Below are 22,855 nucleotides of genomic sequence, written 5' to 3' on the forward strand. Positions count from 1 at the left end.
CCGAGTGGCCTACTCCTGATCCTAATTCATATGTTCGTATGTAAGCACCATTAATGGGCATTAGCATGATTATGTACTCAAGCGAAGAAAAAACATATGTGTGTGTGATTTGGGTGAGTCAAATGTTTGATGCAGCTTAATAAAACAAAGACTCTGAAAATAGTGATTGCACTGTAATTTTCAAATTTTATTGGGATGGAAGAAAAACACAGTTAAATCGGGTAAATTACAGCTGGAATCTGTTTTATCCAGAAAATGCAAATTCACACTGAAACATTATTTACACGATAAATGTTTTGCCAGATTTCGGTCTTTTATTGAGATCTTGGATTTTCTCTGAGATACAATTATTCATCTTTCTGACCTCTTTTCTGACAGACTTTACACTTAGCCTCTGGGTGTGGAGGTGATGCGTGAAACATGCTTTGACAAAATGAGAGGAAAGGATTAAGCTTGGAATTATCTGAACCTTAAGCCACAGTAGGAAATGGACTTTGAAAAAAGGTACCCTGAGAGAGGTTTGTAGATTAGAAACACAGAACCTCTACTGGAAAATCTGACAACAATTTAAGATAAGAAATGCCTGTGAATTGTTACCTTTGACTTTTCCCTGTATATCATGAACTTTCAGTCAAATAATTTTTTAAACTGGACACAAACAAACTATTAAAATGGCTGCTGCAAATCATGTGACCTTTGGCATTTAAGTCTCAGGTGAATATCTAATTAAAGATAGGCATTCACAGCCATCTAGGGAATTTACACTACCCTTTGTTTAAGGATGGATCAGACCAAAAAGACTCAACTCTTTCTGTTTCACCCTGGGAAAATAGGGTGTCAAAATTCAATAATTGTAAGATGGATGTGAATGGATCCCACCAGCCTTCCATTTTATTATGAAGGTTTTCCTCATCCAAACTAGGCTGGGTAAATCTCAAGGTATCAAATGACATCACAGGATGATTAGAATCAACATGCACACCATCCTTTGTTTGGAAAAAAGGACTTTGAACTTGTGGAGGTCACATGATTAGAGAACCATTTTTTGTCTGCCTTTAAAACCAGCAAGAAGCTGCTTTCAGCCAGAGGAGTTCCACCAAAAGCCATCAAATTAGCTGCACGTCACCCAAGCAGCCAAGGTAACAAACAACAATGCCTTGAAAGTGGGAGATCCTAATAGAGAGAGAAGAACTCCTGAACCCGTTCCAGTTAATGTTCATCAAAGAACCAGCCTCCTAGAAATTCAACTACAAGAAACCTCACAGTCTACCTAGAATCCTTCACTTTACCAATCCCTTTCTTCAACTTCAAAGCATTGAGACCATCCAAGAAACTATATGCCTGCCTCATGGGAATGTAAATCAGAGACTGAGATATTTGTAATCTGTAACAGTATATTACCTTCATCTGTATCTAATCTTTGTGTGTGTGAGAATGTGTGTGAGGCATCGTGTTTAATTTGGGGGAAACTGTGTGAGAATAAATAACTTTCTTTATTTTAAAACTCATAATAGCTTGCTGCTAAATTATCTAATTGGCACACACACTCCAAGGGTAAGAAACACACAACGTTCTACACAAACATACTGATCACGGGCTATGAAAGGAAACAAATAAATTCTGGCCATGACACCTTTCTCAGAATTTAACTTCCATGATGAGAGTGGAGGCTTTGCAGTACCTCCAGCATTGATAAACACTGGGCATGATGTCTCACAGATCGAAGTGTCCCTGAGCAGATGGCAACAACTAGGGACTTAATGAATAGCAAATTAACCCTTTGGCTGTGTACAGAATTCCATATTCTCTCTGGGATCCCAATACCATCCTGCGTTGCACCCACAAGTGAAATCAGGGACATACCCAGCAGTCTGCATGCAAAATTGGAACATAAATTTAAGTGCAGACTCTACATGAAGACAGACTATTCAATGGTTCAGTCTCACTGAATGGCTTAAGTCATAGGCAATGGAGGCATGTTTAACATTATAGTCACCTACTGTCATAATAACTCATCTTCACTAAAGGACTTTTGCTTAAACCAACAATGATTTGCAAATGTTTTGAAAATTAATCATAAGGTTCATTACCTTGCCACCAATTAGTGTGTACCATTGATCACTGGTTGCCTCTTCAAGTTCCAAAGTATTGGGACTTGACTCTGGGGGTGTTGGTGGTACATCTTCATGCCTAGTCATGTCTGACACTTGCTACAACATAATGAAAAATAATTAGCGTTAAGTAGAGGCCTTTTGCGCTATTCCAATTTACTCTATCATCTGTTTCTGATCAAAGCTATGCTGCATTAGTCACAGAAGAGGTGTACTATGTAACATTAAAATATCAGTTATATAAATGTACACACAGTTATGTAAATAAATATATTAAAAAAAGATTTTTGAGAGTACAGCGCTTGGAGCTTGAAGTTCATAGTTTCCAGCTTCTCCACCTTCTGCGAGAGGGTTTCCCTCTCTTCTTTCATCCTCCTCATCTCCTCATCCTTCATCTGCTCCCGGGACTGGGAAGGCAAAGGTTCCAGTTCTGATGGGGTGGCTCAGCTACCAACTGGGACTAGGAAGTTGGGGTCTTGCCCCGATTCAAATCCTCCTTTTCCCTTGCAGCATCCTTTTGTTCATAATGGCTGAGAGCTGTTGTAATCAGACTATCTTCATTCAGGCAGACTTTTCCCCCTTCCAGAAAGGGGATATTAGAACATTTCAAACCCAGCCATAGAGCTTCGATTTGAGGTCTTGTAAATTATTTGCAATGGAAATCAATGAGGAGCTATTTACCCTGGCCGCATTTGCATCCTTGAGTGCCCTCTTCATCCTTGCTGGAGTTGTGTTGGAGGGTGTCATTGCCACTGCTGCTGCTCTTGACTATGGTATCCGCAATCTTGGGCACCCTGAACTTTGAGCCACTCTGTAACTTTCATCAAATCTCTTCACGAGAGTCAATGGAGCAAGAACAACATATTACAATGTTACTTGGTACATTTTAGATTTACCTGCCTAGTTGTTCGGAACATTATATCGCATTTTCAGGCAAATAAAAAAATTGGTTTCAATAAAAGACAAAATGCTAAGATTCACAAATCTGCTTGGCCATTTTGGCAAAAAGCTAAAGTTTCCTCACATCTTTGAAATCTACCTGGGAGTACGAGGATTTGAGCTATGTAGAACTCATCGTCCATTCTTCTACTCTCCTTCCCCGATTTGTAGTCAACTGATTCATCACTTGACGGAATTGCAGCAAGTATACCTTAGATTATTGATGAGATGAGTTGTCGAAATTTTTGACATCCTCTGCACTGTGTACAATTCGACATACGTTATCGAGGAATCTAACATAGGTGAACTCAGCAACAGACATGATGTGAGAGCAATAGATGTTTTGCCTGTTAGTTGGGAAAGCAGTAGACTGGGTTGTCAAGTATCCAACTGTCTGCAAAAGTTGTAAAAATTTGCTGGTCTCTACATTTTACATGTTTCCTGGACAGCTTGTTCAAAATAAATAAGTGAGCAAAACTATGGCAAATGGAGTTCAATATGGGCAAGTGTGAGGTCATCCAGTTTGGATCTCAGAAAAATAAATCAGCGTATTTTGTAAATGGTGAGAAACTACAAGTTGTGGAAGAGTAAAGAGATGTGGGAGTCCACGTTCATAAATCCTTAAAATAGACAACAGAACTGAATGGATACAATTATCAGGAAAGGTTAAACAGCCTAGGGCTATAAAAAAGAGAAGACTAGAGGTGACCTGATATAGGTCTTTAAAACTGCAGGGACTTTGAGGATTCAATTATGAGAGCAGGCTGTATAAACTTTACTGTATTCTCTTGAACCTATGTGATTGAGCGGAGATCTTATTGAGAAGTTTAAAATGTTAAAAGGAATTGATAGACCAAGAAATACTATTTCCTCTGGAACAAGAGCACATAACCTGGGCCATTCAGGAGTGAAACCAGGAAGCACATTTACACATTAAGCATGTTAGAAATCTGGAATCCTCTCACACGAAAGGCTGTGGATGATGGAACAACTGGATCGATGGATTTTTATATGGTAAGGATATCAAGGCTGAGGAGCAAGGTGGAGTAACTTGGGTTGAACAAACCAGTCATAATCTAACTGAATAGCAGAACCGGCTCAAGGGACTGAGTTGCTTACTCTTGTTTCTATGGCCAGGATTTTATGGCCACTCCTGCCCGACGGGATATTATGGTCCTGCCGAACTGAATGGAGATTTAAATGTTTCGCTGCATCCGTTGTGGGGAAACACGCTGTGGCGGGGCCATAAAATCCTGGCCTATGTTCCTAACTGCACCACCTGGTCCAAAACTGGTAATGAGCCTGCTACATTAGCTAATGTGACTTGTTACCAGTCTTGGGCTTCTAAATGAAAATGATAAGCTGTCTATAGCTTCTGTAGTATCAAGTAGTGCTCTTTTAAAAACTTGTTTCAGGAGTCTTTCTGATTGAAAACTAATGAAAATAAATAATTTTACTTAAGTTTAAAAGCTATAAATAACTAGATAACACAGGAGTGTTTGCTAGTTGCCAACCTTTGCTGGCAAAACATCCGCCTGTGTGGTGCAGATTGTTAAAACTGAAACAGTGGGTTACTGATTGCTGTCGTGTAATACTGGCCTGCACTGAAGCAAAGTTACAACTGCAGGTTAGAGATAGTGCTATTTTTGCTTTGCCATTATAAAATCCTTGTCTTGTGTGTGACTTTGATTTATGTGCAGTTTAAACACATTATACAGGGATGGGGGGCTTCAGTTGCGTGAAGAGTAGAGAAGCTGAAATTATTCTCTTTCGAGCTAGAAGGGTTAAAGGGAGATTTAATAGGGCTGTTCAAAATCATGAGAGGTTCTAATAGAGTAAATGTGGAGGAATTGTTTCTAATGGCAGGAGGCTCAGTAACCAGAGGACACAGATCTAAGATAAGTGGCAAAAGAACCCAAAGAGAGATGGGGCAAAATTTTTTGAGCAGTGATTTGTAATGATCTAAAATGGGATATTGGATGGTTTGATAAAGCTGGTTTGGAATATTTGTTTTGTGGTGCACATTTCTGCATTGTGGATCCATAGCACCCTCGCCTTTGAATCAGAGGGTTGTGGGTTCATGTCCCACTCCCGGAAACCAAGAACTGTGATTGTACTCGAAAGAGTTGCAATCTGTGACTGTTGGTAACTCGAAAGAGTTTCTGCATTGTGGACAAGAGGTCACTATGATTATCAGTGACAGGGGGAGGGAAGGTGTGGGATTGTTGATGAATAGGGAATTGAGGTTGTGTTTACTGATACCGCCGACAGCTGAGTCAATCTTGAACAGCCCAGGGAGTAAAGTGATGTGTTGATTATCTACTTATCTTCCCCATGATCATGCTCTTCCTCTTCTCTTCCTTTTCAGCTGTTTACCATACGCCTGGTGGCAAGGGCTATACCCTCAGAATGACAAAGTTATGCAGGATGCAATGGACCACCATAAATCTTGATATCCACTCTGCCACATACTGTATGGCTCCACCAGAGCAGTTCAGGAGGCAGAAGCATTGCTTAAGCAGCCCAGTGGCCTACCTAATTACATTTTGCGTGGCAGCACAGCTTTCATTACATGTATGCTGTGCATGCCTGTGTCACAGGAGTCATAAGCCATGTGGTCAGCAGATAACTCTTGTTACCCACCCCTTGATTTGCTGTTGTAGCTGAAGTACTGATGGGATAGAGGATTAATGCAGAATGACAGTATTATGACTGCTTCCAGGAAACCCAGCATTGAACCAAATGATTTGCTGAATATAGCCACACACCAGCTAAATGTTAAAGAGGTGAAATTCCTTCTGCTTGTGGTCCATCACAGAATTGACATCCATCACTCCCAAAGTGACATGTGTACAGTCAATGAAACGCTGCATCATTGGGAAGATTGCAGTCTTGTGAAGCTCTGTGCTCCCTCAGCCTGCTTCTCTCGGGGAAGAGACAATAAGGTGTGTTTAGTTCTTTTTGCATAAAGGGACTCAGTGACCACCACACTCCCTCTCCCCACCCCCCCAACCACCACCCTCCCTCTTCCCCCCACCCCACTTATGCAATAGTGGATGGCGAACTGGCAGATGCTGCAAATATCATCTGATTCAACTAGGAAGGAGGCAGATGCATAAATGTTCATGGCCACAGTCACTTCCACAGCCACTGACAGTGTGGTTCTTGCCCTGTTCTGAGGCTGTGGTTGTGGCTGTCACAGGTAGAAGATTTCAGTGGGCATGTTTTTAGCTAAGTGCAAACACCTGATGCACTTTTCCTCACTGATGTTCAGGTAGGGGGAGTGCTTCTCGAAGTGAATATGATCTCCGGCTAAAAGCCTTCCTTCTCCCTCCTCCAGCAACTTGCCTCTGTGTCACCTCTGTCATTCTCCCTTCCATCCTGTAAAATATTGGGGATGGAGACTACAGCATCCATAACTGGAAGGGAGTGGTCTAAACAAAATCCCCAAAGTCTGGACCAAGCATATCCTGCCACACCACTCCCTGTGGACTTCATCAACTTTAAATGCAAAACAAACTACCAACCACTTCAGCAAACTTAGCAAGAGCCAGCAGAAATCAATCAGCATCTAATCTGGAATGCTTTCTTTGACTAGGCCTTGTCAGTATCTTTCCGGCTCAATTGGCTCAATTATTTTCTGATTGTATAATTTTAAGGCTACAGTTTTAAGATTGTTGTTCAGAAAGACCATTAGCTTGAAGACTGAGCTCCTAAATGAGAATGCTGATTAGCTTCAAGATCTGCCTATTCTGTATACTGTCAGGAACAATGTATAACTTTAAGTTTAATTTATATTTGTATTTGTGTATTAAGAAAGGTGGAATATGGTTTCAGTTTCACTTAGTTTTTTTTGTGAGTTTGGTGCCAGGAACTCTGGAGGGCAGCCTAGCAAAAATGTCAGGTTTTTTTAATGTGTTTGTATACATCCATTTTCAATGAGGTTTTACAACCCTTGAGTGAAGAGATGGGTTACAAAGGGGTTAGTAGTCTAGTGATTTTGGGAAAAAACACAAAGTAGAAAGAAACAGTGCAGTTGCCTAGCGACAGGGTCCAATGACATGCAGAGACATAGGGAAAGGCAGAAAAGAAGTTCAGAGTGTGTATGACAGAGAGGGAAGACAGGAGTTCTAAGCTCCTTGACAAGAAATGCTGTCAGGCTGCTGAGGAACTGAGTTTAAGCAACTAATGTGTATGCTCTGTGTTCGAAGAAATACTGAGTTTAGAATACAGTTTTGAGTGTCTTAGGGAGAGGTACCAACTGGGGAAAAAGCATCTAGTGAATGCTCAGAAATCCACTCGAAGGAAACGATTTGCAACGGGGCCAGCCTAAGCAAGAAGCCTTGGTGTTAAGATGGTGGTAAATCTTCACTGGGTTTTTGAGTCTGTAAGTGTGCTGCTGGGATAAAAGGAATAGTGTGAGTTTGACTCATTTACTGTTGTTTGTATTGAGGCCTTTCCAACCTCTTTGTCTGGTGTACACTAGCTCATTTTTCCTGGTTTAATAAATGTTTTATTCTTTATGTTAAAAGTTCATCAGTAAACTTCTGTGAACTTGTTCAGTAACTTTCTTCCACAGTTTCAGAAAAGAAAAACAAAGCCAGGTTTCACTCTGGGATCTGACTTTCCCAGTATTAACATCAGCTGGGATTGTAACAATACTTGCGTTGCACTCTCCCTGAACGAACACTAACATCCTACCCAAGATGGCATTTGGCGTGGCCTGTATTGGAAGTGTGTGTAAAATCTGTGGACATCATTTTGGATGCAAAATGACACCCGTAGCACAGGACATATGTGTGCTATCTATGGAACAGAATTTTGCGGTTCATAATTCTTAGTTTATGATCGTCAGATTCTCTCATTTCAAGACTATGGTTATAAGATCCTAAAATTATAAAGCATTCTAAAATTCCACAATGTCAGAACTTGAGTATTGCCAAAAATGTCAGAATTATGATTCTAATTTTTTATAATTCTAAACCTCTAAGATTCTAAGATTGTCTAATTTTAAGATATGATTGTCTAATCCGCTAAGGATAAGAGTCTATGATTCTGAGATCCTATCATTTATGGATATGATCCTAAAATTGCATTCTTAGATTCTCTAATTTTAAGGCTATGCTTGTAAAGTTGTGCAACGCTCTATAATTCTAAGATTTTATAATTACAGCTATGATTCTAAGACTGTATAAGGCTCGATTATTTTCTGATTGTATAATTTTAAGGCTACAATTTTAAGATTGTAAAATTCCAAGAATCTATGCTTCTATGATCTCGCGTTGCTGCTCGGGATTTGAGTATTTCATGTTAGAGAATGTTGTTTGAACCTTGCTGTTTCCGCACTGGGCAGTAGAGTTGTGTCTGCTGTGTTCTCTGTTCTCGCTCTCCTGCTGGCGGCCGCTACATTTCTGGCATTCCACCGTCACACGTTCAGGTTAAACCATGGTGATTAAAGTTTTCATCGCATCCTCCTCTGGCTCTAAAGCGGTAAGAAAATACTGCATAGAAATAATTTACAAACTATCCTTTATATGGTGCAGGCAAAAAAAAAAACCACGAAACAAATAATAAGAGCGAAACTTAATTGAAACGAATTTCTTTTCTTCCCAGCGGGTTGATTGGTTGAGGTTGGGGTTAGTTTTTGCAAGTGAATCTGATTACCGTTCAAGCATTTGGGGCGGTAGTTTTAATCTTAAATATTTGGGGATACTTCTCCCCCTCTAAACATTTTTTTTGGACTGATGACAGTTACTTGGGCAGTCTCTAAAGAGCGTTGGATTTCCCGAATGGCTTTGATCTGTTGCAGAACCGATGTTGCATTTACAAATGGCAGTATCTAAATATAATTGACAATGTTCATTTTCATTTAATTCTATCCCCTGCTTCTGCCAGTGTAACAATGCTATCAGTTGATTGAGACTATATGTGCGTGTGGTGGGGGGCGGTGGGGGTTGTGGTTAAATGGCCCTGATCGGTGTTTCGTTCTGCTGGTTTTCAGGGGGTTGAGTATTTCATGTTAAACAGGCAATCTAAACTTCAGTGGCTGCAGAACATGTACACCGATGTCTCCCGTCATTCTGGCGTGGGGCAGCTGTACAGGACCTGAAGCCAAGCTTTTGCAGAGTTGTACAGTAATTATAATACAACTTAATTTAGTGGTATAATATATTCATGCTCTGAACAGTTCATATAGCTCCTATGCCCCAGTTTCAATGTACTTGACTATAGCTTGTTTTGTTTTTCCACTATATAGAGCTTCCAGTTCAGGTTGCCATCTATTGTAAACACATTTAACCCCGATTACCAGGAATTTAAACATGAATCAGATCTCTGGTGGGACCTTTTAACTTTTAGAACCTTGCAAAAATGAAAAGCATGACTTTGAGGAATTTGGAAAGGTTTATACAAAATGGAAAAGCCAGTTGACAGAGTCTTATTCTCAGAGATCGGGATGGATGGGCAATAAATGTGCTGTGATAAAGTCTTGCTGCTTTCCAAGCCTCCAGGTTTAGATTTTTACAGGTCAGAAGTCAGGCTTCAGCTCCAGATGGGACTCTCTTGCACATTGACATTATGCAATTAGGGTAATCTACAAAATTTATAAAGGTGAAACAAAAAATCTGCATCTGTTGGTAACCGTTCAACATTGTTTAACCAGTAAACATTTTGTGAAAGGTCTAGAGTCAGTTTGTCCATTTTATATACTTTATTATCTCATTTTAAACCTACCTGATGTTGAAATTAAAGTAGCATTTTAGTTTTGTCACAACAAAAAGAACAAACTTGCATTTATATAGCACCTTTCACAACCTCAGAAAAATGCTTTACAGCCAATGAATGTACTTTTGAAATGTAGTCACTGTTGTGATGTAGGGAAACACAACTTTGCACATCGTTCAGGTTCTACAAGCAGCAATGAGATAAATAATCAGATAATCTGTTTTAGTAATCTGGTTGAAGGATAAATATTGGTTGAGATATTGAGAGATCCCCTGCTCTTTGAATAGTGCAATAGAATCCAACTAAGACAGACAGCGCTTCAGCATAATATCTCAATAGAAAGTTGGTATTTCCCAACAATATAGTACTGCACTGGAGTGTCAGTCTGGATTATGTGCTCAAGTCTCTTGAATGGGACTTGAACCTACGATTTCTGACTCGAAGTGAAACTGCAATCAGTATTGATTAAACAGCTGTACAAAGCAGTTTCCATTGCCAGCAATGTTCCATCTACAATTAACATGGAGCAACATTGTATATAATGGTGCTTGGGAAATAACATGGGAAATGAAGGAACAACTTATCAGTAAATTAGCTAGGACAGGGAGAAGATGGGTCTAAGATGGTGAACAGTGTACTCCTGAAGGTGAGTGTAATGGTCAGGTTCAGATGGTTCAAAGACTTGAAGCAAAATGGAATGGGATGCAACCAAAGCAAGTTGGACAAAAGCACAGTGCTGTTATCAGCCTTTGGTTAGTGGCAGCACTATCAATTCTGAGTCAGGAAATTGTGGACTCAAACTCCACTCGACACATGGGCACATAATTTAGGCTGGAATTTCAGTGAAAATTTAGGGAATGCTGCATAGCTAGAAGTGCCATCTTTCAGATGAGACTTGAAACGGAGGGTCCATGATGTAGAAGATCCCATGGCAATAACTGAAGAAGCACTTTGGAATTCATCTGGTGTTTAAACCCAATATTTGGGTTTTAAATCCTCAACCAACCTAATTAAACAGATTAAATTTATGGTTCTTTGTGGTACCTGACAATATTCAAATTGGTTGCCATACTTGTTTGCATAACAAAAGTGGCAACTGTTCAGTAGTACTTCATTGGCCATGAAATGCTTGGGATGACCTGAGGCCATGAATGGCACCATATGAATCTTTCTTATCGCATGCCAGTGATTTGTCATGGGAGCTGGAATATTTATTTGTGGCATAACAGGGCATAGTCTAAGGGGATGATAGTCTAAAGAATTAAATCTAGGTTATGTTTGCTGTTTAAAAAAAGGCAGTGGGAAAGAATGGACCAGCAAGGGTCACAATCTATGTTAATGACTTGGTTGAGGGGGCTGAGTGTATGGTAACCAAATGCAGAGATAGGTGGGAAAGCAGGTTTTGAGGAGAACACACAGGGCTGAATATTCTGACCAAGCCAGGGATGGGAATAGAGGCGGATGGGATCCGTTGGACAGTGTGTCAGTTTCCCACTGCCCCTCCTGGCACCAGTCATCATCGCAGAGGTGGGTTTGGATTGGCAGGGCTATTTTTCTTTTTTTTTTAAATAAAGCTCCTCCCTGCGGGGTGAAAAAGGGGGAGAGAGGTTGAAATAGCCTCCCCCTTTTATGCAGTAGAGGACAGGGAGGGAAAGGGGGGAAACTCTAGGTGGGTGCCTCTGGTTCTGAGATGGAAGGTGGGTGGGGGCTTGTTGGCTGGCAGGGCTATCCTCTCCCTTTGTGAAGGGCAGATAATTAGGCTCATTAAGAGTTTAATTAAGGCCGATTAAAGGAGTCCAACTGATATTTTCCAGCACTCCAAGCAGGCCTAGAGATCACTTCAGGAGGTGGGGTTCAGCTACAGGTCGCCCTGTAGAGAAACACTCCCCCCCACCTCCTCCTTCCCCCCTTTTCTTCTTCCTCCCTCCCAGTGGCTTATCTGTTTTTCACTTAAAGATTTAAAAAAGTTGGAGAGCAGACATGTTGAAGCACCATCTCTGTTACTTACCTTCCATTAAAGACTGCTGCTCTTCTCAGCTGGAAAGCCTCTGATTGGCCTTTCAGCTTTGAGAGTCCACCCACCACCCTTAATTGGAAATTAACCTGTCTCCATGTCAATTAAGGCCTCCACCCCATCCTCCTGTTAAAATCTCAGAGAGTGACTGTTTCTCCCTGGTGGTGTCTTCCAGACCTACTAACAGTCCCAATTTCTGTTGCCTGAGGAAAATCCATCCTAAAGAGTTTACAAAGAGATATATACAGGTTAAGTGAGTAGGAAAAGAAATTGACAGATGTTGTATAATGTGGGAAAATCTGAGATTGTGCACCTTGGTAGGAGGAATAGGAAAACAAAATGTTATTTAAGTGGAGAGAGACTACAGAATGCTGCAGTACTGAGGGATCTGAATGTCATCATATATGAATCACAAAAAGTTAGCATGCAGGTAGTGCAAATAATTAGGAAGGCAAATGGGATGTTGGCCTATATTGCAAGATGGATAGAGTATAATAGTGGGGATGTCTTACTATAGCTGTACAGGGCATTGGTGAGACTACACCCAGAGTACTGCACACAGTTTTGGTCTTCTTTGAGGAGGGATACACTTGCGTTGGCAGCAATTCAGAGGGGGTTCAGCAGGCTGATTCCTGGGATGAAGGGGTTGTCTTGTGATGAAAGGTTGGGCCTATACTCATTGGAGTTTAGAAGAATGAGAGGTGATCTTATTGAAACATTTAAGATGCCCGGGGGACTTGACAGGATAGATGCTAAGGGGATGTTTTCCTTCATGGGGGAACCTAGAACAAGGGGGTTATAGTTGCAGCATAAGGGATCTCCATTTAGGATGGAGATGAGAAGGAATTTCTTCTCTCAGGGAGTTGTGACTCTTTGGAATTCTCTATCCCAGAGAGCAGTGGAGGCTGGGTCAGTGAATGTACTCAAGGTTGAGAGAGATGGATTTTTTACCTATCGAGGAGTCGAAGGTTATGGGGAACAGGCAAGAAAGTGGAACTGAGGCCAAGATCAGATCAGCTGTGATCTTATTGAATGGCGGAGCAGATTCAGAGGGGTCGAATGGCCTATTCTTGCTCTCATTTTTTTATGCTTATGATGTTGAGATATGAAGATAGGATAAGGGACTTCAGTGTGTTCACATTGCATGGTAAACATTTGGAGGAATATAAGAAATGATCCAAGTCCAAAATGGGTATGGGCATACTTTCTGGCAACTTGCTTCAAAATGCTTTCCTGGCAGATGAATAGCTTAGTGCAGGATGAACCACCAGGTTGTGGCATTCTTGACAAACACAATTTTACTTTAGTGCAAACATGATAGTTAATGTGATGATATAATTGTTCAATTATGTGTCAGTTGTTTCCAAACATGACACCATTCATTCACCAAAATGACAAAGAACCTTTCAAGAATGAATGTAGTTGATAGGCTATGGAGAAGTATTTTCCAAATATGAGGAATTGAGCACCTTGGAGCATGATTATAAGCTAAGGAAGCAATGAATTAATTGTTATTTGAGCAATATCTTCACACTTAATTGTCATCTGGCTCAGTGGTTATTAAAAAGGAACTGAATAGTGTAGTGCAAGAAATTTGCATCTATATGGTGCTTTTAAAATACTTCAGAGATGGAAGTCAGATTAAAGTAGGAGCAAAGATGAAGGAAAGAGGGAGAAGATAGAAAATGTGGTCAAAGGGGTCAGCCTTCAGGAGGCTTTTGAAGGTGGCAAACCCGAGAGACTTAGGATGAGAGTTCCTGAGTGTAGGGCTCAAGGTGGCTGGAAATATAAGTGTGTCCAAAAACACAGGAAAGGAAAAGGCCAGCTGGCTTGAGTCTGTCCTATACAGTTGTAAATCAGCATCGTGAATCCCAGTGTTCCTACCCACCAGCAGCCATTAGATAGCTGGGGAAAGGCTTCAAATGCTCAGATGCCCTCGGCCTATTGAAGGAACAAGGTATCCTGGAAAATTCCATTCTGACCCACCCTGAAGCTGATTAAACCAAGTTGCAGGAGATAACAATGAACAGAAAATAAATTACCCGATATCCCATCTACTTTTTATGCCATAACGGTAGGAGAAGGAGGAAGGGAAAACGCAGTGGACAAATAGGAATAAAATCAGGAAATGCTGGAAAAACTCAACAGGTCTGGCAGCATCTGTGGGGAGAGAAACAGAGTTAACGTTTCGAGTCTATATGACTCTTCTTCAGACTCTGAAGAAGTCATACAGATTCGAAGCATTAACTCTGCTTCTCTCTCCACTGATGCTGCCAGACCTGTTGAGTTTTTCCAGCATTTTCTGCTTTTATTTCAGATTCCCAGCATCCACAGTATTTTGCTTTTATCTTGGGAATATTGGAACATGATCTTGACACTAAAGTAGAAGAGAAATGAAGGTGCTTGTAGACCCTGAATTAAGGAATTAAAGAATGGAACACAATGGATGGGCTGAATATTTTTTCTCATGCTTCCCTGTTTAAAAAAAATGTAGTTGGATGTGTTGCTTTTTAACACCCATTGTCAGCATTAAACAGTTCCAGGGGACATAGAATGGATAGGAAATTATGTAATATACAGCGGATGGGTGCAGTGACAACAAGCTGAGCTCAGAAGTACATCCAACAAGAGGAGGAAAAGTGCTTCTCCATGTTTTCATGACCACCCCCCTCACTGTCTCTCTCTCTCTCTCTCTCTCTCTCTATCTCTCTCCCCCTCTCTCCCCCTCTCCCCCCACTCCCCACTCTGCAAATGTACTCCAACATGTGCTGGTGGTCCTTGAGTGTTCGGCCCCACCTCCCTTCTTCACCACCCTGCATCCCTCCACACCTGTGCTGTTGGCCAGCAAGGTGCAAGAGACAGATGATGTCTTGCCCTGTCTGGCTGTTGAGCTGCCCTTTTCAGCCCTTATAGCTTACCGGCCATCTGTTGATGAGGGCCGATCACTAGCGTGGCTTGGGCCTCATCCCCATGTTTCTGGGGGAGGTGCAATCAGAAAAGCTGAATACCCGTTCCATTACTATCATCAATTAAAATGGCCACCCAGGATTTCAACCAGTAACCCCTGGAAATTATCATGGAATTTCCATATGCTCTGTATTTCTTCACTAACAAGCTTTTTGAGAAGTTAGGATGGGAGGAGGCGTCATTGTGAATGTGAAAGAAAGACTTGCATTTATATAGCAACTTTCACAACCTCAGGATGTCCCAAAGTGCTTCATAGTCAGTAAAGTACTTTGGAATGTAGTCATTGTTGTGATATACAAAACACAACAGTCAATTTGCACATGGTAAGCTCTTGCAAGCAGCAATGTGATAGTGATATATTTTTGATATTGGTTGAGGGATAAATATTGGGCAGCTCCCTTGCTCTTTCTCAAAATAATGCCATGGGATCTTTTATGTTCACCCCAGAAGGTAGATGAGGCAATGGTTTAACGCCTCATGCGAAAGACAGCACCTTCAACAGTGCAGCATCCACTCAGTACTGCGCTGGCTGGAGTGTCAGCATTTACAGTGGGTCCCATACTCAGGAAAAAATGAAAACCACTGGGGTAATTCAGAGACTGTGTCATTGAAAATATGACTGATCTGATTTCATAGAGTTAAAATTAACACAAAACTATTGCTTTTAAGAAGTTGGAAGTAGTCCAGATAGCAAAACCCTTAATGTTTGGTAAGCTGCAGGGGTCAGTCTTTTACTTAGTAAACAGGCCTTAAAATAAACCTGAAATAAAAGCAGAAAATGCTGGAAAAATTCAGCAGCCTGGCCGCATCTGTAGAGGGAGAAACAGAGTTAACGTTTCCAGTCTATATGACTTCTTCAGAGCTTCTATCTTAAAATAAATCGACATGGTTCCTCCATGCCACAGTGTCATCAGGGAGGTCGTGAAGTGGAGATGTTGGAGTGAGCTTGGTTGACTGGGACTGGGTATGTTTGTGTTCTTTCATGGCTGTTGGCTTTGTTTGTTTTGTGACCGATTGTGAATTACCTGGCCCACCCCTTCCAACCCCACCTTTTGGATAACTCCTAGTGTGCTGTGGTGAGAGTGGACTTCCTTGCAGCAAGACTGGGGTGGCGAGGTTATTTAGGGCTTCCAATGTTTACTGTTCAGCTTCACCCATGCATCCACACACCCACATTCCAGGGTGAATCTGATTTGCTGAACCAGCGTGCGGGTCTGGCTTGAAATCTCCAGCGTGCTTGGAAAGGCACTAACTTGATAACAAGTGGGCAGAGGGGACAGTGCATGAGTTGCAAGAAAGCAGGCTTTTTAAGTGCGAGGGAAGAGTAGCTGCTAACAATAAGTGAGCCACTGTTCATAGATGTGCTCCTCTCCTATGATACAGTTTATCGCCATGGTTACCAGTTGGAGACATTTAAAAAACTAAACTTTTGAAGAGGTGTGAAGCAGTCATGAAATTAGCTCCACAATGTACAGAACATCTGAGGGGAAAGTGGATGTTTATTTTTACACAGCTGTTAGGTTGCTTATTTTTATGTTACTAAGGCCTTATTGGGTTGGAAAAATAGCAACCGCAGTTTAGCTGTTTTCATTTTGTGTCAGGTTTATTTGAAAGCTACAGGGCAATGTTGAAAGGCTGTAAAATAAAATATTGGATGAATGTGTTTCTGAGGCTTTATATATACAGTACATCCTATGGTAAAACCTTGGATTCTCTAATGAAGCTTTGTATATGGCATAATGAAGCTTAAGATAAATAATACATCCTATAACCAAGCTTTGTGCATACCATGCATCTCATAATGAAGCTTTGTTTACATATTAGATCCTTTCAGACTTGATATGTGCAGTGTCTTTTGGTCCAAAACTTTGCACATATCTACATTGCTTCTGCTAACAAAACCTTATTCTGAGTGACTGGAAAATCATGACACTATTCACCCCAAGGTTCTTCTCTGTATTTGTCTACCCGACATCTATCCTTGGATTGAGTTGGAATGCCCTTCAATTCAACGTCTGTAAAATCAAAAGAATTTTACACCTCCTCAGGATGTCCTAAAGTGCTCCACATCCGATAGTTATCTCTCTAAGAGCAGTAATTCTTGTTTAAGGAACTGTGGCAGCCAATTCGCACATGCTTCGGTCCCATAAACAGTACATGAGATGAATAAATTGATCTGTTTTTAGTGATATTGGATGAGGGAACAATGGTGTCCAGGAGAACACTACTTCTTTTTGAATATGCCTCCACCTGACTGGGCCAATGGAATTTTGGCTTAGCACCTCATTTGAAAGATGGCATCTCTATCAATGCAGCACTCCCTCAAACTTGCATTCAGGTGTCTGCCTCGATTGTGTGCCCAAGTCAAAAGTCGAGAGGCTTGACCATTCCAAGGCTCTCCTGGTTGCGCTCCCATCTCACATCTTCCATAAACTGAGCTTATCCATGCCCTAAAAACTTCTGAGAACTTTGTGCTCCTCCAATTGTGGCCTATTCTGCATTCCTGTTTTCCTTCACTCCACCATTGGTGGCCATGCTTTCTGTTGGCTCAAGAATTATCTCCCTACACCTTTCTGCCTCACCAACTCTTCTTTTTTTTTAAGGCTTTGCTTTAAACCTTTTGACCAAGCTTTTGGTCCCCTGTCCTAAAGTCTCCTCCTTTGGCTTGATATCAGTTTTATTTTGTTTGACTACACGCTTGAGAAGTGCTCTGTTGTAGGCATTATATAAATGCAAGTTGTTGTTGTAGAGTTCCCAATCAGAGCCAAGAATGGCATTGACATTAAGCCATCCTTTTTGGTTTCTGCCAGTACTTGCACGTCTCTGGCTCTGATTCCATCAACCCCTTTGGGTGCAGTATTGTTTAACCTGCCGGACTCTTGAGTTTAGCTTCATGCCCTATGTTTGTTCCATCACAAGACCTCAATATTTTGGCTCTGGAACATTGTCCTTCTCTCTCTTCTAGATCTGGTGAAATCTAAACCCAGGTCTGCAGATTGGCAAATGTTCTCCTCATTGACCTCCCAGCCTCCAACCTCTGGAATTTTGTAAGCCAGATCATTTCTTCTTATGCCTCTTGTGGGTGAGCCCAGAACTAGGTGGCACTGTTTTAAAATTAGGGGTTGCCCTTTTAGGACAGAGATGAGGAGAATTTTTTTCCTTCAGAGGGTTGGGCGACTTTGGAACTTTCTGTCTCCGAAGGTGGTGGAGGCGGGGTCATTGAATATTTTTAAGGCAGAAATAGATAGATTCTTGTTAGGCAAGGGAATCAAAGGTTATCAGGGGTAGATGGGAATGTGGAATTCGAAACACAAGCAGATCAGCATGATCGTATTGAATGGCAGAGCAGGCTTGAGGGGCCGAATGGTCTACTCTTGTTCCTTTTTCATATGAAGAAACTTAATGCTGTCCAGGACCAAGCAGTCCACTTGATCAGCACCCTATCCACCACCTTAAAGATTCACTCCCAACACCACCAGCACACAGTAACTGCAGTGTGCACCACCTACAAGATGCATTGCTGCAACTTGCCAAATCGTCTTTGACAAGACCTCCCAAACCCATGACCTCTACCACCTAGAACAAGGGCAGAAGGTGCATGGAAATACCATCACCTTCAAGTCTGCCTCCAAGTCACACAGCCTTAGATCTGTAATGCCATTTCTTCATTGTCACTGGGTGAAAATCCTGGAACTCCCTACCTACCTCACAGAATTATGGGAGTACCTTTACCACATGGGCACATGGCTGAAGAAAGGGGTGAACCACCATCTTCTTAAGGAGAACTAGGGATGGGTAATAAATGCCAGCCTTGCCAGCAGTGTCCACACACTGCAGTGGGATGTTTTTATTTATTCATTCAAATTATGCTCCCCTATCTCTCCTGCCTTTGCAAAGCCCATTGTCACCCTGTACTCAAGTGAAACAAGCTTATGACTCACATTTCAGATCTCCCAAAGCCTTGTTCCAGCCAGGGCAATGTTCTCCAGCCATATCTCTCCCTCCCTCTGCTCCACTAACTGTGCATCTCTTCTCGTTACCTATTTCCCATTTGCACCATCATTGACTCAGTCACTGCACCCCTGCCTTTTGAAATTCTCCCTCAAAACCACTTCATGGCATCTTCAATTGTACCTTTTGTCTTTTTCCCCATATTATTCCTTTTCTTACTTGGTCCCTGCCTTGCGAAGGGCACTGAGACACTCTCTTGCACACGGTGTACTACATAATCCAAGTTGTAGTAATCTTTATGTCTGCACAAAAGTTTTTAATCTTATCTTCCAACAGCTTCTTGTTTGTATTTAAACCTTTTTATTGTGTCTAGATTCCTACCATTATACAGAACAACATTTTTCTTCGCTGTTGGTTAGCAATTGTCATCTAATTTTATCTGTGAACAAACGGATCACACCCTTTTCTACGTACCTGGTTCTTATGAATCTCAATAATTTTCAGATTCTGAGCTCACAGCAGAACAATATCTTCTCCACTCACTTACCCACCTTCCCCAAAATAATTGCTTATGTGTAGTCCAATTTGTCAACATGCTTGTATTTTCTTCAAGAGTTCATTCCACTGTTTTGTTTAAATTCAGAACCCAGACCCATGTGCTTTATTTCTAAAAAAAGAAGGAACTTGCATTTATATAGCACCTATCACAACTTCGGAACATCCCCAAGTGCTTTACAAGCAAGTAAGTTCATTTGAAGTGTAGCCACAATTGTAATGCAGGAACAGTGGCAGCCAATTTGTGTGCAGCAAGATCCCACAGAGAGCAATGAGATAAGGACTAGATAGGTGACCAGTTTTATATGTGGTTGAGAAAGAAACATTGAAAGATTTACGGCACACCAAGGTGGCCATTCAGCCCATCACTTCTTTGCCAGCTGAAAAAGTTTTCCAACCTTCAGCTCTTGGTCGGCAGCTTTGTCGGTTGTGGCACCTTAAGTGCATATCCAAGTATTTTTTAAATGCAATGATGGTTTCTGCCTCTCCATCCTTAGATGCAGCGAGTTGCAGACTCCTAACACCACCTGGGAGAAAAAATGTTCTCCTCAACTTCTCTCTACTTCTCCCCGCAATTACTCTAAATCTATACTCTCTCGTTATTGACCAATCCACTAGTAGAATTAGACCCTTCCTATCCAATCTATTTAGGCCGCTTGTAATTTTATGCATCTCAATTAAATCTCCCCTCAGCCTCTTCCGTTCCAACGATAAAGTCCAAGCATATCCAATCTTTTGTCATAGCTAAAATTCTCCATTCCTGGCAACATCCTTGTAAATCTCCTCTGTACCATCCCTACTGTGATCACATTCTTCCTGTAATGTGGAAATCAGAACTGTATGCAATAGTCTAACTGTGGTCTAACCAGTATTCTATAGAGATCAAGCATAGCACTCTGCTCTTATTACTCTAAGCTTTGGTCAATAATGGAAAGTAGCTTCTATGCCTTCCTGTCCACTGTATCTCCCTGCCCTGCTAACCTTAGGACTCTGTAGATAAGGACAACTAGGGATGGGCAATAAATGCTGGCCCATCCAGCGAAGCCCAAATTCCATGAATGAATAAAAAAAGACACAAACTCCAAGGTCCTTCTGTTCCTCTACATTTTTTAGAACTCTACCATTTATTGTGCATTCCCTTGCCATGTTTCTCCTCCCCAAATGCATTACCTCACACTTCTTTGCATTGAATTCCATTTGCCACTTTTCTGCCCACCTGTCTAATCCATTGATAATTCCTTGCAGACAACTTTCTTCCTCACTATCAACCACACAGCCAATTTTTGTATTGTCTGAAAGTTTCTTTATCATACCCACTACATTTCACTCTTATATACCATACATACCATAAACATGAAGGGACCCAGTACTGATCTCTGTGGAATATCAATGGAAACAATATTCTAGTCACAAAAACATTGGTCAACCGTTACCTTTTGCTTCTTGCCACTGAGGCAATTTTGGATCCAACTTGCCACTTTTCCTTGGATCCCATGAGCTTTTAACTTACTGACCAGTCTGCCATGTGGGACCTTGTCAAAAGCCTTGCTAAGTTCCGTTTAGCCCACATCAAATGTGCTACTCTCATTGACCATCTATTTAAAAGATTCAGTCAAGTTAGTCAGACATGATCTGCCCTTAACAAAATGGTGCAGACTGTCCTTGATTAATCCATGCCTTTCTAAATGACAATTTATACCGACTTTCAGATTTTATCCAATAATTTACCCACCGCTGAGTTTAGGCTGACAGGCCTATCATTACTCTGGATATCCCTTCCTCCTATTTTAAAGAATGGTACAATGTTAGCAGTCCCCCAGCCCTCTGTAGCCAGAGAGGATTGGAGAATGATGGCCAGAGTCTCCATCATTTCTTCCCTTGCTTCTCTCAGCAGTCTGGGATACATTTAATTAATGTCATTATCCACTTTGAAGGATGCGAAACATGTTCATATTTCCTTCCTCACTATTATCCCATCCAAAATTCCCTACTCCTCCCTAACTGCTTTGTGTCTCTCTTTTGTGAAAGAAAATGCAAAGTATTCACTAAGAACCATGTCCACATCTTGTGCCTCCACACACAAGGTCTCTTTTTGGTCTCTCATTGGCCTTTCTCTATCCTTATAAGACATCTATAATTGTTGGCCAGGGCATCAGGAGTCCATATTGGATTTGAAATGTTAACTCAGTTTCTCGCTATAGATGCTGTCAGACCTGCTGAGTTTTTCCATCGCTTTCTGCTTTTACATCAGGATAATTCCCCTACTTTTCTTCAAATTGTGCCATGGGATCTTTCACACCCATCTGAAATGAGACAATGGGGCTGGGTTTAATAGGTCACCCAAACTAACGGCATTTCCAACAGTGTAGCAACCCTCAGCACTGTGCAGGGGTCAGCCTGGATTATGTGCTCAAATCTCAATTACAACCTGAGAGCAATAACGACAACTTGCATTTATATAGCACCTTTAGCATAATAACTGTTCCAAAGCACTTCACAGGAAAGGCTATCAAACAATATTTGACATTTAGATACATCAGGACAGATGACCAAAAAAATGGGTGGGGGCGGAGGGGGAAGAGGTGCAATCCTGGAGACCATGGCCTAGACAGATGAAGGCACGTCTGCCAATGGTGGAGCGAAGCAAATGGGGGTGCAAAACAGACCAGAATAGGAGGAGTGTGGAGTTCTCAGAGAGTTGGAGGTTTGGAGGGCTAAAAATTACAGGGATAAAGAGGGTAGAGGTTATGGAAAGATGAGAATTATAAAATCGAGGCAATGCCGAACTGGGAGTCAATGTAAGGCAGGCAAGCACAGGGGTGATGGGTGAACCATGATCTTCTGACTCAGAGGCTGGAGGTGCTGTCATCGAGCGAAGGCTGACACTTTGCGCTTGGTCGGTCAGTTCTCATTTTATTTTCTGTTCTTTCAAGGACATAATTGTTGCCTTTACAACCTCCCTGGTGTTGTTCTGTGAAATTTAGGTTTCAGTCCACAGAGCCGTCTAGAACACAATGCAACTAATAATGGCCTGCGCGATAAGATGTGTAGAGCTCGGTAAGGCAAAAAATGTTGGAGAATTCAAACTGTTTACTGGCAGTTATCCAAAAACTTGTTTCTCTGTCTCCTGTCTTCCTCCTTATTAAGGGGTGGATAATTATTTTATAGATGCAGTTCGCCAGGACTTGGTGTCAAAATATTGAAAATTTCAAACATTTTACAAGAGCTTGAGTAGCGCAACGCAGTGGGCTTTGTTTCAGAGTGAGTTTGAGCTCCATCCATTGGCATGAAACAGGAACTGCAGTGTTTCATTGTACTTCCCAGGTCTAATTATTTTAAGATGGGTAATTCCAAAAAGCACGCGGAGCAGCCTGTGGCGTAATGTTAAAGAAAGTGCTGTGCAAGAATTCATTGATATTTTATGCGTTATGTGAAATAGCCATGAATTGTAATTATTGACCGTTACTTTTTAAATTCTTAAATATGCAATCTTTGTAGGAACCTAGGGGATGCTAGATAGAAGAAACCCAAAGCCCACCTAATTCACCTCTACCGCCCTGATAGTAACATAATACAAACAATAATGCAGTTACTC

The 22,855-nt window shown here is 41.4% G+C and overlaps 1 protein-coding gene and 1 long non-coding RNA gene across 2 annotated transcripts in view; one reads left to right on the forward strand and one right to left on the reverse strand.

Annotated features, from left to right (window-relative positions):
* Positions 1-228: 228 nt before the first annotated feature.
* LOC144683315 (uncharacterized) lies at positions 229-2,929 on the reverse strand. The gene is made up of 3 exons (XR_013577232.1): positions 2,793-2,929; positions 2,091-2,210; positions 229-423 (listed from the first exon to the last, which is right to left on the reverse strand). It is a non-coding gene; the product is annotated as an uncharacterized LOC144683315 (long non-coding RNA).
* A 5,445-nt stretch (positions 2,930-8,374) lies between these two features.
* Positions 8,375-22,855, forward strand: part of LOC144683840 (adapter SH3BGRL-like) — a 59,080-nt gene continuing 44,599 nt past the window's right edge. Inside the window, exon 1 of the mRNA XM_078547321.1 lies at positions 8,375-8,540. Within this exon, the coding sequence (XP_078403447.1) occupies positions 8,496-8,540 (45 nt within the window). The 5' untranslated portion in view covers positions 8,375-8,495. The remainder of the gene's footprint in view (positions 8,541-22,855) is intronic.

The sequence above is a fragment of the Cetorhinus maximus genome, chromosome 8 (genome assembly GCF_964194155.1).
Source record: "Cetorhinus maximus chromosome 8, sCetMax3.hap1.1, whole genome shotgun sequence".
Classification (NCBI taxonomy): domain Eukaryota; kingdom Metazoa; phylum Chordata; class Chondrichthyes; order Lamniformes; family Cetorhinidae; genus Cetorhinus; species Cetorhinus maximus.